This window comes from Ovis aries, chromosome 17 (assembly GCF_016772045.2).
Source record: "Ovis aries strain OAR_USU_Benz2616 breed Rambouillet chromosome 17, ARS-UI_Ramb_v3.0, whole genome shotgun sequence".
Lineage (NCBI taxonomy): Eukaryota > Metazoa > Chordata > Mammalia > Artiodactyla > Bovidae > Ovis > Ovis aries.
In genome coordinates this window covers 46369842-46386723 of record NC_056070.1, presented here as the reverse complement: position 1 = coordinate 46386723, position 16882 = coordinate 46369842, and the positions used below count along the sequence as shown (strand labels likewise).

The 16882-nt window shown below is 44.2% G+C and overlaps 1 protein-coding gene across 9 annotated transcripts in view; it reads right to left on the bottom strand.

Annotated features, from left to right (window-relative positions):
* STX2 (syntaxin 2) overlaps positions 1 to 16882 on the bottom strand; it is a 78855-nt gene that overhangs the window by 61242 nt on the left and 731 nt on the right. For all 9 annotated transcript variants that reach the window (XM_042234488.2, XM_042234487.2, XM_015101569.4 and 6 more), the window contains exons 2-3: positions 6031 to 6105; positions 846 to 945 (exon numbers count right to left, since the gene is read on the bottom strand). In XM_042234488.2, the coding sequence (XP_042090422.1) occupies positions 846 to 945; positions 6031 to 6105 (175 nt within the window). The remainder of the gene's footprint in view (positions 1 to 845; positions 946 to 6030; positions 6106 to 16882) is intronic.

Genomic DNA, 16882 nt, shown 5'->3' with positions numbered 1-16882 from the left:
TCCTAGATAGCATATTCGAAAGCAGAGACATTACTTTGCCAAAAAAGGTCCGTCTAGTCAAGGCCATGTTTTTCCAAGGGTCATGTATGGATGTGAGAGTTGGACTGTGAAGAAAGCTGAGCACCGAAGAAGTGATGCTTTTGAACTGTAGTGTTGGAGAAGACTCTTGAGAGTCCCTTGGACTGCAAGGAGATCCAACCAATCCATTCTGAAGGAGATCAGTCCTGGGTGTTCACTGGAAGGACTGATGCTGAAGCTGAAACTCCAATACTATGGCTACCTCATGCGAAGAGCTGACTCGCTGGAAAAGACCCTGATGCTGGGAGGGATTGGGGGCAGGAGGAGAAGGGGATGACAAAGGATGAGATGGCTGGATGGCATAACTGACTCGATAGACATGAGTTTGGGTAAACTCCGGGAGTTGGTGATGGACAGAGAGGCCTGGCGTGCTGTGATTCGTGGGGTCGCAAAGAGTCACACACAACTGAGCGACTGAACTGAACTGAACTGAAGGCCCCATCAATCACTGATGTGGTCCCAAAGTTCTGCAAAGCCATGTCCGTGTATTCTCATGGCTGTCATGCATCAGTTGTCCTCACCCAGGGTGAACAGCAGATCCCACGGAAGCTATAAACACACACACACACACACACACACACACACCCCGAGGCCTTGGCTTACCCAGACCAGACACGAGAATAGAGAGGGTGGGCTGCCAGCCTCCAGCACTGTTTACAGGCTTCCAGCTTAAGCTCACATGTTCCCGGGCTGAGGCTTGTGTTATGGACAGCAAGACAGGCAGGTCAGACAGACAGGCACACTTGTTTTTAAAACCAACAACTTACTTCCTTCTGGGTTTGGTGCAGAAAGAATGATGCTGTGGTTTTTCTTCACTTCTTCGACATACTGAGCTATTTTTGCTATACTGTTTCTGATCTCCTCGACCTAAGAGAGAAGGAAAAAGTCATCACCACTGTGGCAAATTCAGATTTGCCTTTCATCACCTAAAAAGGGAAGGATAAAAGAGGGAAATAAGTGAATAAGTACCACATAAAGAAATAATAACCTTGCACCACTCAAAAAATTAAAGGGAAATGGATATATATATGTATATGGCTGAGTCCCTTTGCTGTCTTAGGTGGACAAGCACAACAAGCACAAAATTGTTAATCATCTATGCTCCTATATATACATATATATATAGGATAAAATATTTTAAAAAGTAAAACATATAAAAAAACTTTCAGAATAAAGGGAAATAAGGCAGTATCAATCCCCAGGAACACCTAGTTGGCTATAAGAAGTTTTACAACCACGACCCAGTATTGCCACAGACAGTGGCAACTATTATAGAAGCATCTGCTATGAGCACCAGTTCTCTGTGCAGTCAAGAAGGGAACTCCCTCTGTAGGCAAGGCCAGCAATAACACTCTCACGTGGGGAGGTATGGACAGCTGGTAAGACCAAGCCTTCTTAGTCATTATTTTTTGCCTCTGATTATCTAAAGTATTCAACTCTTGCTTCAAAATGCAATGTACTCATTAGAAAGATTTGTCTAGATGGATTCTTAACAAGGGTGGCAGCATGAATACTGTCCCCCCAAAATGTCCAGGCCCTAACTCCCTGTGACCTCTGTTGGTTACCTTATATGGCAAAAGAAACTGCAGATGGGACCTAAACAAAGTATCCTGGGATGGGGAGATGGATGATCCTGGATCTTCCAGGTGGACCCCCAACATCATCTCAAGTGTACTTGTAAGGGGGAACAGAGGAAGATGTGGCTACAGAAGAAGGCCACGCGACCCAGTGAAGCAAGATGCTTTGCTGCTGGCCTGGAAGAAGGTGGTGGGAGGTGGAGGAGGGGACGGGGACGCAGCTCGGGAGCTGGAGAGGCCGGTTCTCCAGGGAGCCTCCCAGGAGTGCGTGCGATTCTGCTGACACCACGGTTCATCCCAGCGGAACCAGGGTGGATGTCTTGCCTTCAGAAATAAAGAGGATAAATCTGCGCTGTTTCAAGCCCCCAGGAGACTAAGCACATTTTCTACCCTTAAAACCTCCGGGAAACTCCCCTGGCAGTCCAGTGGTTAAGACTCCCCCTTCCAGTGTAGGAAGTGCTTCAATCCCTGGTCAGGGAGCTAAGACCCCACATACCTCACGGCCAAAGCACCAAAACATAAAACAGAAATGATACTGTAACAAATTCAATAAAGACTTAAAAAATGGTCATATTTAAAAAAAGAAAAAGATTAGGAAAATCCTAAAGCCCAGCAAAAGGAGGCTTGTTAGGTTACATTATGGAACTATAACAAAAGGCATAAAAAGATACTCAGGATATATTACATATATTACCCAGTTAAAATCACAGGGGAAAAAAATACCTACGAGTTGCAGAACACTGTATATATGTGTTAACAATGATGAAAAAAGCCAAAACAAACAGAATAACGGGCAGATGTTAACATTTATAGGAAGAAACACTGCAATGTCTCAAAAAGAAACTTAAAAAGGACCCCTCACGAGGTGAGAAGACAAGCAGATGAAGACAGGGGTGGGGTGAGGCCTCTCGTAGGAGTGGGTCCTCTCTCATCATCCTGATTTCTGAGCAACGGGGACGCACCTCTCTGTGGAGAGGTGAGATGTCTGCTTTGGCTCATGTAGGCTGCAGCTCCTTCCGATCTAAGTACCACAGTGGAGATACACCTTTAACATGTACACCTTACTACACTCATCACAAACCCATGATATGCTGTGGTGGATGGCCACATCTTAATCCTCTGCACGTGACCTTACAGGGCAAAAGGCGCTTGGCAGGTGTGGTTAGTTAAGGGTCGAGATGGGCGATTATCCTGGATTATCTGAATATCCAAAGTAACCACAAGAGTCCTTATAAAACGGAAGCAACGAGATCAAATTTAGAAACAAGCAGAGATGTGCTTTAGATGGAGGAAGGGGCCATGAGCCAAGAATGGAGGAGGCTCCAGAAGCTGGAACAGCAAGAACGCAGATATTCCCTTGAGCCTATAGGAGGATACAACCCTGCAAGCACCCTGACGTGTGCCCCAAACAGCTCGTTCCAGACTTCTGACCTCTGGAACTGTGAGACGATAAATGCATGCTCTGTTAAAACTACTGTATTTGTGGCAATTTGTTACTGCAGCAGCAGGAAACGAAAAATACATGTTAACATAAATAACATTTTTATGGAAAAAAGCAGTATTTTCCCTCAAAATCAGTGACAGAGCAGTGATTTGCATTTCTCTGCAAATCTAGCTTCTAGCTTAACGGAAGGCACCTTGATTCTGATGCCTGTTTCCGTGTTCAGTCTGTTGTGATGTGGCCTCTGAAAACTGTCCCCACCCCCATGGTCATTCATGACAGAGGGAGAGCGAAGAGGTGAGCATCTTCGTATTCTAACGAAAATTGTTTCAGCCACACGGACTCCTTGGAAGGGTCTCAGGGATCCCAGGGACACTGGGTCCAAACCCTACATCACATTTTGAACAGCGGCATATTAGACGACAGTCTGACACAGAATTCTGCTTTCATAGAGCAGTGAGTGGCTATTTCATTGGTCCTGAGTGTTATTTCCATCTATACATGATTTCTACAGAACTTCACACATTTATAATTTAATTTTATTAATCAGGTAAAAACCACACAAAAAATTACAACAGAACCTTTTTAAAATTTTTGCTACTTTATCACCCAGGCTTAAGCACAAATGATTTTGTGGTTTTAGTGCACAGATTTACATTTCAGTTAGCCATTTCCGAAGTAAAAGTCAGTAAAACGCATCTGTCACAAAGTAGAAAAGATACTCCTTTGCCTCTTGGAAAGTTCTACAGTATACACACCAACATTATCTGTGCAGCAGAAGCACCAGTGTGGCCCAAAAAGAAAAGGAAACTGCTGAGCCACCAACTCGGTACCAGGAGGGAAGTGTCATCCTAACGGTGGCGCCAGGCCCGTTTACGCCTATGAATTACACCACATGGGCTCTCTCAGACAACCACAAACTACTTTCACAAAAAGGGGATCTCCTGGCCGCCTATTACAGCATTATTTTAGTTTTAACCAATACTGGTCACGCGCAAAATTCCTATCTTTTGCAATATTCTATGTGATACTTAAGATCTAAATGTCATTTTCTAAAGAAAGAGCTTGTATTAACAAACATCATTTGCTTCTCTATTTGTTTCAGAAGTCATTTCAGGATGTCCCTGGTGATCCAGCGGTTAAGACCGCAGGCTTCCACTGCAGTGCACACAGGTTCAGTCCAGGGTTGGGGAACTAAGATCCCACATGCAGCATGGCACAGCCAAAAAAAAAGTCATTTCACAGAAGTCAACTGCAAAATAAGTCAACTATTTAACAAATGAAACTGGAACTTAAGTTAGAATCAATGGCTCTCAAACCTCCCTCACACCACTCACCCGTTTTTGTATGCACCTCTAACACCTGCAGCCAAAATGGATTAGTGCTAAATTACTACAGCTTAACGACACAGTGATCGTAATTCTTCTGTAAAATACCACATTTACTGCTAAAAGATTCTTTAAATTAAAAATATGGGTTTTTCTGGAGAACTGACATGGAAGAATTAAGCATCTAGGTAAAAGGGGTAAAATCACAGAAATAATGATTTTACAAAGTGGGCCGGTAAACTAATCAGGATGAAAAGCGTCTTGTTTGCAAAGTGAAATCCAGAAATCCAGTAATTTAACTCCAATAAAGTAAGCTCCTATAGATAATGATTTAATTTCATGTTTTTTTCCATTAGAAAAGACTAGGAACTAACATAAATATATTCGAAACCCAATGAACTACGTATTCAATAAATTCTGGCTGGAAAGTTGGTAACTTGTAATACATTTTTAATTAACATATTACATATTTTCAAATCCATGTTACTGATAGGCCAGTTTACACTGCCAACAGATTTAAGAATCACCTGAAACTCTCAGACTAGATTCAGCATAACCAAAACAAGTCCTTGCAGATGAAGTTTTCATTGTCAAAAAATTATATACTGACCATGTTTCTTTTCTTAATGCCTAACAAAGTCAAAATATCTGTTCCTCAGACTCAATTTCAAAAATTTGAAATTATGCAAAATTTGATCAACTATGACTTAGGGTTAAGAATTTAAACATGCTGTCATGTTTATATTCTACAAAAAACCCTGGGGAGTTGAGAGGGAGAGGGAAAGGCCTTAGGGGGAAGTCTGGGAGACAGACAGGTTCGAGAGAAGACCCAAGGGCACGGGTCCAGAGGCTTCGCCCCTGTACGGACAGTCCAGAGAAAGGCCAGGCTAACCAAGGCAGAGCAGAGTTGCCACAATCATATCTTTGCTCATGGATAAGATCTCTCAGGAGTGAGCAAAGTCCCATATGACCTAAAGACTCATGCTTTGATATACGGGAACGTTCTCAGGAGAAGAATTTAAAATTTGATCAAGGATTTTAGAAAATACACAACATGAGCGAGCCCCTTGATATATGGGACTCACTGTCATTCTACAGAAGAGCGAGAGGAGCCTCACTGTGTGTGCTGTGCATGCCTGACTGCCAGCTGAGGGACATCAGCGCCACCAGGCCTTCCACTCCCAGGACCCAGTCTCCCTTCGTCTGGAGGACCCTGCTGGCCATGGGTGCGGCAGGACCTCCCCAAGAGAGCCTGTGTTTGGAGGAGGTACCTTCTCCCAGCATGAGCCCGTGAGCAGCATGCCCACCTTGCTGACCACCCCCAGCCCATGGGCTTTAGTCTCCTCAGAGGCCCTCGGCACCCACAGTCACCATTCTCACCCACCCTGCACCCCCCACCCCCAAGTAAGTCACCAGGAAGAAGGGCTCAACAGCAACAAATGTGCTAAGAGCACTAAAAATTCTACAGCACTTTTTGTCATTCAAACGCCAACTTTTCAAAATATTTAGTTTTGGTATTATTTCAAACACGACAAACGCACAGTTACATTAATTTAATTATGTTTAAAGAAAAATGACAGACTGGCTTTCACGAAATGACTCTTACCTGATGGAAGAAATCATCCATAAAATGGTCCTTTTCAACAACAACAGTTGTGTCCCCATCATCATTTTTCCTACACTGAAATGGAAAAATACAAAATGTAAAATTTGGTTTTAGAAGTTTTCACAGAGGCACCAACGGCGAATTGAAAGACAAGAGCAGCTGGGTACCTACACGATCTCAGCTCACTAAAAGCACCAAAGCGTAAGAAGCCCGCCACCCACCAAGGCCGTGACATCCACCAGGCCACAGTCAGGGCTGGCGCACACAGCCAATCGGCCCGGAGAAGCAGCCACGTCAGGGGGAATCAATGGCTAGATCTCCGAGAACTGAGCACCAGAGGATGGATCATTCATTCTCACTGAGTACGTCCATGTGACAGAGGCCAGGTTTATCTTCCACAAGTGAATCTGCTTACACTGCACACTGCCTATAAAGATTAAAAATACTGACACCACTGGTCAACTTTTCTAGTTGTCGTTTAGTCGCTCAGTCGTGTCCGACCCTTTGCGACCCCATTGACTGCAGCACGCCAGGCTTCTCTGTCCCTACCATCTCCCAGAATTTGCCCAAGTTCAGGTCCACAGAATCGGTGACATCTTCCAGCCATCTCATCCTCTGTAACCCTCTTTTCCAGATTAGGTAATAATTTTCAAAGAACTTTCACATATGTTAGCTGGTGTTTATCATTTTTCCGTAAGTAAGTAATTCCAAGTTATGGCCACACTCGTATAATCAATAAACATTTTACTAAAGAAAGACTCAGTGAAGAAGACCTGAGTGAACTGTGGAACTAGAGGAGCCTCTTGAGAGTCCCTTGGACTGCAAGATCAAACCAGTCAATCCTAAAGGAAAGCAACCCTGAATGTTCTTTGGAAGGACTGATGCTGAAGCTGAAGTTCCAATACTTTGGCCACCTGATATGAAGGGCCAGCTCATTGGAAAAGACCCTGATGCTGGGAAAGATTGAGGGCATGAGGAGAAGGGAGCAGGAAAGGATGAGATGCTTGGATGGCATCACTGACTCAACGCTCAGAGTTTGAGCAAACTCTGGGAGATGGTGAAGGACAGGGAAACCTGGCGTGCTGCAGTCCAGGGGATTAGAGTTGGACACAATTTAGTGACTGAACAACAGAGGAACACTGAGGAAGAGAGCAACCCACCGCTGGGAAAGGCCAAGATGACACTGTACTTTACAAATCAGGTGCCATCAGTTTAAAATAACATCGAAGAGATGTTCTAGGCCAGGGATTCTCACACTTGAGGGACATCAGGACCGCCTGGAGGGCTGGGTCTCTGGCTGAGTGGGGCCGAAGTGGGCATTCCGTGACTTGAGACTACCCTAGAACATCCAGAACCTCATCACACTGTAACCCTAACCCACCCCTCAAGGGAGGCAAAAGAATGAAACAGTGAAAAGTCTTTGCAATAAGCCCCCTACACACGAATCTTCAAGCTGCAAGCTTTCAAAGACGTGAACATACATTCCCATGTCCAATCACGTGAGTTCGCAAGTCTGGTACATGTTGTCACGTGCGTACATCCTCTACAAGTGGTTGGGCTTTTGTGTACTTTACTGTATAGTAATGCAGTTTTATTTCAAGCCCAGGATGTCTGGAAGCAAGTGCAAAAGCAGCGATGATGTAGTTGGTAACTGGCGTGACGAGAAAAAAAGAACTATTACCCAGACATCACTGGACTGTTTTTTTGAGAGGGTAGATAGAATTGAAGCCAGCAAGAAACCAGTGTCATCAACGTCAGGTGTGAGTGAAATTGCAGCTTGCCCTCCGTCTCCTATTGTTGACGATCCTTCAGCTCTACCATCTCCCACCTCCACTCCCCACTCCAGTCAGTAACTCTTGCCTGTTCACTCGATGCCAGTCCTGTTCACCAGCTGTTCTACCATACTACTATACTTCTCAAGGTACTGTAAGATTTTAAATGTTTAATTTTCTATGTTTGTTTTTTATGTATTATCTGTGTGCAGGGCTTCCCTTGTGGCTCAGTTGGTAAAGAATCTGCCTGCAATGCGGGAGACCTGGGTTCGATCCCTGGGTTGGGAAGATCCCCTGGAGAAGGAATGGCTACCCACTCCAGTATTCTGGCCTGGAGAATTCCATGGACTGTATAGTCTATGGGGTCGCCAAGAGTCGGACCCGACTAAGTGGCTTTCACTTCACTTCATTTCACGCTATAGCACTATATAGCCAACTGTGTTAGTTAGGTACCTAAGCCAATTTTGTTGGACTTACAAACAAACCGGACTTATGAACATGCTCTCAGAACGGAACTCGTTTGTATGTAGGGAACTTACTATACTGGGAAGAAAGCAACCTCTGTCTACAGCTACAGGGGAGAGAAGACAATGTCAGACCCCGGGACCTGGCATCCGAGTCACACAGTGTTTATCAAGGACATGGGCCACAGCAACTACCAGTGAGAGCTGTGCGTTCGAGAGGAGAAAGCAAAGGCACCTGGCAGTGTACAGAGGAGGGAACTGTTTGAACCATCTCCCTGAGGGTACGCTGGGTGGCCAGTTCAGCTCTAACTGCGAAAGCTGAGGCAGCCTCAGATTTCAGGAATTCTGTACCCTCAGGAAAATCAGAGTCTTTGAGCACTAAAAGTCTTATGTGTAGCTTTACTGATCTGCAACCAGGAATAATGTGGAAACAAAATTCCACTACATTTAGTCAAGAAAAATCTGCCAAATGTAATAAATGTGGTAAGAAAACACGATGCAGCCTCCCTCTGCAGCTTCCAGGGCCCATGCTGAGGCAAATCGACCTGGCCTAAACTTCAATAATCTCTCACCACCCCATGGAAGGCTTCCGCACCTCCCTTGCCCTGGGGCCACTTCTGGGTGCAGATAAGACAACCTACGAGGGCAAAGGGAGAAGAAATGTGCTTCTCCAAGATAGAGAGGCACGAGCTCCCTCAGACAAGGGGTTTTTATGAGAGCCATAAAGAGTATTTTATCACCAGGTGACACACACACTGGACAGCTGGGGGGCGGTCTCGAGGGAAAAGCAGACCCACCTCCACAGGATTCTGGGAGAAGCTCTCTGAGCTGCAGGAGGGGGTCAGCGGGTGCCTCTCAGGGCTGTGGGCCGAGCTCTCTCCACACCGTGGCTTCTGTTTACACTGACTCCCCAGGGATCCGCCTGGAGTGGTTTCCCCAGCAGGGCCCTTACTTTGAGCCACCACCCTGCTCTCACGTGACTCCAGTCGTGGAGGAAGATGCCCGCAATTAGGCAGCGCTGCTACTGAGAATGTTGCATTTGTGCTCTGCTAACAGGGCAGGTATTATGGGTTGAACTGTCCCCCTAAAAATAAATGTTGCAAACCCCCAGGACCAGTACTTGGAGAAAGGGACTGGGAAGACGGAATTAGCTAAGATGAGGTCATGCTGGAGCAGGATGGGCCCTTAACTCCACACGACTCAGTCCTTATAAGTGTCAGAGACACAGGGGAGGAGGCCACGTGGCAAGCAAGGCAGAGAGGGTAGTGAACGGTCTATGAGCCAAAGAGAGCCAAGGACTACCGCCACTCCTGGAAGACGTGAGCAGCAAGGCAGGATGCCCCCCAGGTTCACGGGAGCATGGCCCTGTGACATCCTGACTTCAGGCTTCTGGCCTCCAGGGCCAGACATGACAGCACGTCTGTGACCCCATCTGTGGTCTTCTGTCACGAGGGCCCAAGGACACACTAACACCAAGGACTGAAGCGTGCCGACACGATCCTCTCTTTAACCAACTGTGCTAACTAACCAAGACATCGATCTGGACCCAAGCAGACAGTCTCGTCTAGAGGGAAGAATACTGTCTTGGGAGTCGCATGTCTGGCTTCTAACCTGCTTACCAGCTGGGCACTACCAACTTCTCCTAGTCTGTCTCCTGGTCTATAAAGTGAAGATGACATCTGTTTCCTCCTCCAAAGGTGGGGCTGCAGGAAAACTGCCCACTCAGGGCTTTATAAGGCATATGACTTCACAGGGTGTGCAAATACCAATAAAGGCTTTTAAAATCACTTCAGGTCCATGCTCTTAATTCCCAGTAAAAGAGCACTTAAAGGCAGATCAGCATCAGCTAACTGCAACAAAATTAATGTTCAGGCAAACCCACCAATGGCTTAGAGCTCTTCTCCAGGCTCCCGCATCATTTGAAGTGAAAGAGGGCTGCTAACGAGCATCACGGGCCAGGGCACTGGGGCAGCAGGAGGACTTGCTGCTGTGTTGGTCCTCCAGCACCACCTGAGGCCTGCGAGCACCCCCGTTTCACACACAGAACACCCCAGGACAGCTGAGCACCATGCTCACAGCTTCAAGCCTCTCTGAGAACCAGGAGGGTTTGACCCACAACTGTGTTGACTCACCAATGGCAGCAGCACCAGGAAACTTAAAATGCCTTCCATACCAGCTCCCGCAACTCTGCGAGAAGCAGCTAAGGCAGGAGGGATGAGGGGCTGCCCTGGACACTCAGAGCTGAGACCACCTTATCCATCTGACTTCAGAAGCCCTCGCTCTTGACCACACACCAGGGACCTCCTCCTGGAGGAGGGGATTTCACATAGGTCCTCCAGGCACAGCCTGGCTCCCAGGCTCCCTTCTGAGCTCCCGGGGCAGCCTCCCTGGCCTTCACAATCATGTCCTCTTTGAATGACCCTGCATGTCACTGTCCCTCAATAGCTGACTTCTCAGATGCAGGCGGGGGACGTTCATGGTGCCAGGGACACTGAAGTGAACTAAATTAAGTCCCCATGAATTCACCAAATAAGAATGGGGGAAGGGTAGAGAACGAACTTGAACGCGGCTGAGCAGGGCTGGGATTCCCTTGTGGCCCAGAGGGTGAGTGATGACAACCCACCTGCCCCTACCGTGGCTTTCCTGGGGCGGAGGGCACCCATCTCACCCCTTTGACAGCTACTCGAGGTTCTCAGAGGCCTCAGTGTTTGGTCAGTCTTACTTTTTGTTGTGGAAGATGACAGAACACATACAAAAGTAGAAGGAATAATACAGGGAGCCCTTGAGGAATCCACTGCATGGGTTCCACAGCGGTCAGTTCACAGACTGTCTCACTTCACCTGCACGCTCCCCGCGCCCCCGGCCCGGCAGCACTACACCATCTCGTGGCAAAGCCCACACACAGGCTGCCTGCCACGTGTGACACAGCCAAGAACCTAAGCTCCCTAACTCTACCCGCTCCAGAAACTTAGTTATTTCTGGCTCAGGACAGACGATGTCCAACACGACACTCTCCCTGAGGGAGGTCAGTCCTTTTACATTACACATGGACCACTCTCCTTGCAGGAGGCAGCGAATAAACAACCAACCACCAAAACACTCAGCTCTGCCTGGATGCTCAGACCCACCTGTCACCACGCGTGATCTCTATTCAGTCATTCACTTGCCGGTAAATCGCTCATTTCTCTACCTGCAGACCAAGAGGGAGCCAATGACTGGAATCTGTCTCCTCTACTGTCTTTTTTCCGTCCTTTTTTTTTTTGGGGGGGGGAGGCGGCGCTACCGGTTTTACTATTATGTTTCAGTGCCTTAGAGAAAAATCAGCAAAACAACGACACTGTGTGCAATTTTAACACAATTTTTGCAGATTAGAGATTACTAAAATTATTTCTATTCGTTAAGGCATGGTATTCTTATGTCACAAAAAGATAAAACATATAAAATCAGTTGTGAAGACATTTTTTCTTTTTTAACTTTTTATTTTATGTTGGAATAAAGCCTATTACCTACTTATATTTCTTAGGTTTATCTAGAATTCTCAGAACTATTAGACATGAGAAAATAGACCCAGCAATACTATCTTAGCTTTTCCATTCACTAAAAAAAAAAAAAAAAAAAAATGACTACCTAACAGTGTTATTTACGCTACACAATCACCCCCCCCCACCATGTCCATGAAGCCCATGTTCCATCTTTCCAGCTGAGATGGTGTAACCCCTGTACAATAGCTGTTGTTTATAACAGTGTACTTATCGTAAATAACAAAATGATTCGTGGCATTCACTAAGAGCAGTGGAAATAGCCTCCAACTTGATTTCCAAAGGGTCAAAGTGCAAGATAAGCACCCAAATATCAACATTCCATTTCTGTTAAATTTTAAAAGAATTCTCCTTAAAAGGAACATTATATTAAAATACAATTCTCTCTGTGAAAAGTATTGTGAGGAAGAGACAGTAAGGAGCTTCCCTGTTTAGAAACTATTTAACAAAGATGAATTATCTGTCACTGGAATGCTCTCTGTTGAGATAATTCAGAAGCTGAATTATCGCAAACTAAAAGAATCCAAAGTTGGATAAGATACTGAATTTTTCTCCATGTTATTCTCCATATACATGTACACTACGGCCTTCCATGCAAATGCTAATTGTGGAGAAACAATTATCTTGAAATATGCCCAATGGTGGCAATAGCTTTATTGCTAGAATATGGTAATTATTCAAAATTACTTCAGTTAAAGAAAAAAAAAGAATACTTGTAATTAAAAATAGGTAAAAGCTGACTGCTGGCCAGTTGGTAATCATGTTGCCAGATGTAAGTATCAATTCTTTCCCATATTTTTATATAATCAGTTATAGTTTTATGCCCTAGGTAGAATATTACTGTTTCATGTTTCACATTTTCACTTCATATTTATCTCCATTATTAATATTATAAATACTACAGATCCTTACACTTTACATAAATAACACTGTACTGCATAAATGCTTCTGATTTTTTCCTCTCAAAGACATGTTTAAAGATTTTTCCTCATCTCTCATTTTCGCTCACCACTGACTATCAAACTCATCATCCTTCTGTCCTTCATAGGAGAGCCCTGGCTGGCCATGCCCCCTGCCCAGCTTGTACCCAGCTGGCTCCTTCTTCTCATCACATCCAGCTCAGAGACCTACCTGATCAAGACCCCTGATCATCCAGCCCAAAGCAGCCAACCCATACCCACTCACCGTGTTATATCCTCCCCAGCAGTTACTGCTCACTGACTTAACTGTTCCTTGTCCTGTCCCCACAGGACACGTTTCAGGGGAGCAAGGACTTCAAGGGTCTTGTTGCAACTTAGGCCTGAAACAGTGCCTGGCACGTAGCAGTCACTCAGTTGAGACCAGCTAAAGGAATGAATGAAGGGCAGAGAGATGAGATGGAGGTGGGGATGGAGAGAAGAAAAAGCGCATACAGAAGGACAGGGAAACCAGGAAACAAAGACACAGACACACACAGCATGAAGCGGCACAATGGGCAGGACCGGAGGACAGAGGCAGTCTTGGTTGCTCGCTAGCCCCTGGTTCCATCCCCTCGTGAGGTCTGACAGCACATCCCGCTGTTGAGTCTGAAGCCCCATTCTACCATTGCATCAATCTCCCTTTTCTGTTTTAGCGAAGGGGTTTCTGTCCCTTGCGACCCAAAGAGCCTGAAGACAACAGAGTCCATTGTCATCTGCATTTTCCTAACTAACCATGGGCGTGCTCAGATGCAAAGACACTCAAACCACACATAGCAGGTGCTCCATGCAGAGTCCTGAGCCCTCAGAGCAAACCTGGAAAGGTGCAGAGTCTGCGGGAGGGTGCAGAAAACAGCACCACGCGTGTGTTCAGATGGGCAGGGACGGGAGATCGCGGGGGACACAAGAGGGAAGACTTCCTGGTAGCGGTGCTTGCACTGAGGCCAAAAGAAAACGTGGGGCCAGAAAAGGGGAGGGGGCAAGAGACATACAAAGTGAGTAGCTCATGAGGACCCAGAGAGGAGGGCACGTGGGAACAGCGGACTGGACCAGGGGACCTGCCATAGTAAGGTGCTGGTTCTCTCTTGGGTGCTCCATCCCTTATATTCAGAATGAAAAGACTTGAAATTAAAAACAAGAAGTAATTAACCTGTGGAAACGTGGAGACTTTGCCTTTTTATTTTGTATACAAACAGTATTTATTGTGGTTCCCAGAGAAATATCAAGGGCTTCCCAGGAGGCGCAGTGGTCAAGAATCTGCCTGCCAATACAGGAGATGCAAAAGACATGGGTTCAATCCCTGGGGTTGGGAAGATTCCCTGGAGGAGGAAATGCAACTGATCCTTGCCTACACACAGAGAAACTATAGATCTGGGTTGCAAAGATCCCAACTGTGGGATCCCAACTGTCTGTACAATGACACAGGATTCAGTAAATTATGAAATCCTCAACTATAAACATATTCAAATACTACAGACAATTCATATATTAAAGTACACATGTATTATGAAATTCTCAGTATTTTCAATTTCAGTGACATACTTAGAAAAAAATGTTTTTACTTTCTAAGTTGGAACCAGAATCTTTACCACGTAACAACCTGTACTCTGTGTCCCCATCTGAGCTGCCAAAACAGAACCTTAAAAATATGCGGGCAGCTTCTCTTGCCCTTTAAAAAATTTTACGTGCAATTCATCACCATGAACCCAAGCATTAAAAATAGTGATTTTCTCAATAAAGTCCTACTGTATAGACTGGGAACTATATTTAATACCCTGTAAAAACCCTAATAGAAAAGATTATGAAAAAAAATATATATATATAACTGAATCACTTTGTTGTCCAGCAGAAATAGAACATTGTAAATCAACTACATTTCAATATAATTTTTCTTAAAAAATGTAACTTTCTCATATGCCTACTAATGAATACCATCTAAGTATGTGTGTTTACGTCTATTACTCTGCAAATTCCCACAGCTGAAATTTGCAATTTTTCTGTTTTTAACTATCGTAAATAGTCTTTTGCATTCACAAACATTTTTAAAAAGGTAATCAAAATATATTTGGGGTTATTATCTCGAAGGACAGCAATTCCACTTTGACTTACTTCCTAAATGTTATTTCCTTCTGCTTCTGCACTCTTCCTTACCCGGCTGTGCACATTCACAGCACACACCCAGTTCATTTCTGTGCCCTCTGCACTTAGCACATAACCTCACAGAGATCCGGTACTCAGAATCTACTGAATGGGTGGTCCTTTTACTTTTTAAAAAACCAGAAACATCCTTCTGGATTTAGAGTTTAGGAAACCTTGGGCAAGTCACTCAAACTTTCTGCACCCAAATGAACTAACTGGCTGCTCAAAAAGAGAATTCTTACTTAGAAGCAGCTAAACCTGTATTTGACAAACTGTATTGGACAAACTAACCTTTAAGTCCTTTCCGAGTAGTTATCAGTGGGAATCTTTCTCTCACGAGGAATTACTAACAGCTAATTAAGGAAACTTCTAGAAGGCATCAAGAACATTTTGTCAATGTGGACAACACAGGCATTTTAACTAGTAAAATTAAATATTCACGTTTGCCTAGGAAAAAACACCAGCCACTTAGAAACATGGTTGTGAAAGGTCATTTTACTACTCCAAGAGCTACCTGGAAAAGACACATTTCATGAAAAAAAAAAAAAATTAGCTTTGATAGCTGATAATTTTCAGATGAGTTTATAAATATTAAAAGTTAAACTTTAAGTATGTCAGATTCAATTTTGAGTTAATATGCCAGGGAGAAGGTTGCTTTTTATAACTGCTTGAAAACATTTTAAAAACTAATACATATTAATAGCACTTGTAATTACAAAGCATTATTCTCTCTCCCACCCGCTCCCAGAGTGTCACACACAGGAAATAATTTTATGATTCAGCACTTCTTCCATAAGAGTACACACAAAAAAATCTTATTATCCTCATTTTGTATACAGGAAAACTGAGGTTTTGGAGAGATTCAGAAATTTTCTGCCCAAGATTCAACAACTCCAGACATAGATATGTCCACTAATTTGCCCTACAGCTGCTTAATTTTCGTCTACAGCAACATGGTACTGGATCAGAAAAGATCACTTCTTCCTCTAGAATTCTACATTAAAACATGTTCTTACCAACACTGTTGCCAAAGAGCTGAAATACACATACACTTAAGAGTGATAAAGAACCGCCTTCTTTTTGGTTTTTGCTTTTTTTGCTAAACAAGTCAAGAAAAGCTTCTCACATATTCAACTAACATTTTCTACTGTTCTCCAATATTCCTAAATTTGTCTATTCTTTCATGATACAGTCTTCATTTCTTCACTTAACAAATATCTGAGCTTCTAACAAGGAATGATACTCCATTGAGTGCGATAACAGAACAGCAATTTGCCATTTAACATATTGCTAACCTGTGAACACAAACGTCAAAATATCTAACCGCTAATAAAAAGGGAAGGCAAGAAAAATCACTATGAAGAAACTTTCTGGGAAAGAGCGTAAAAGCATAATTTCCATAATCTGAAGAATGAATAATTCATTGCTTCTCTGAACTAAGATTCCTCATCTGGCCAACAGAATCTGAGGGACTATTCTACTTCCTAAGCCTGGGACAGGGCTGGATCCATTCTAGAAGCCAAGGAGAGAGTTAATTCATTACATTAAATGGATGCTTTAGTGCAGTGGGCCTTGCTCTGTTCTGAGGCTGTTCAGAGTACTGGGAAACGAAATATAAACATTCAACTCTATTTTAGTACTTGTATTTTTCAAGAAAAAAGTCAGAATTAATTCTGTTCACCTAAAATGTTTCAACTCTTCTACATTCTATAAACCACTACCGTTTCAATGTCATCATCTCATTCACAGTATTGTCTGTGGAATGCATCAAACACGACTCCCATTCCTAAGGGAACAAAACACTGTTCTCTTACTAAAGTTATTGGTAATTTGTTGAGCACCTATGTACTCCACCAGCGGGGTTTACTGGGAGTAAACAAACACAAAGCAAACTATTTACAGGGGAAACAAAAGGCGCCCCTCTCTACCTGCCTCACCGCTCCCTTCCAGCATCCAGTCCGGCAAGGCGCCCACTGGCATGT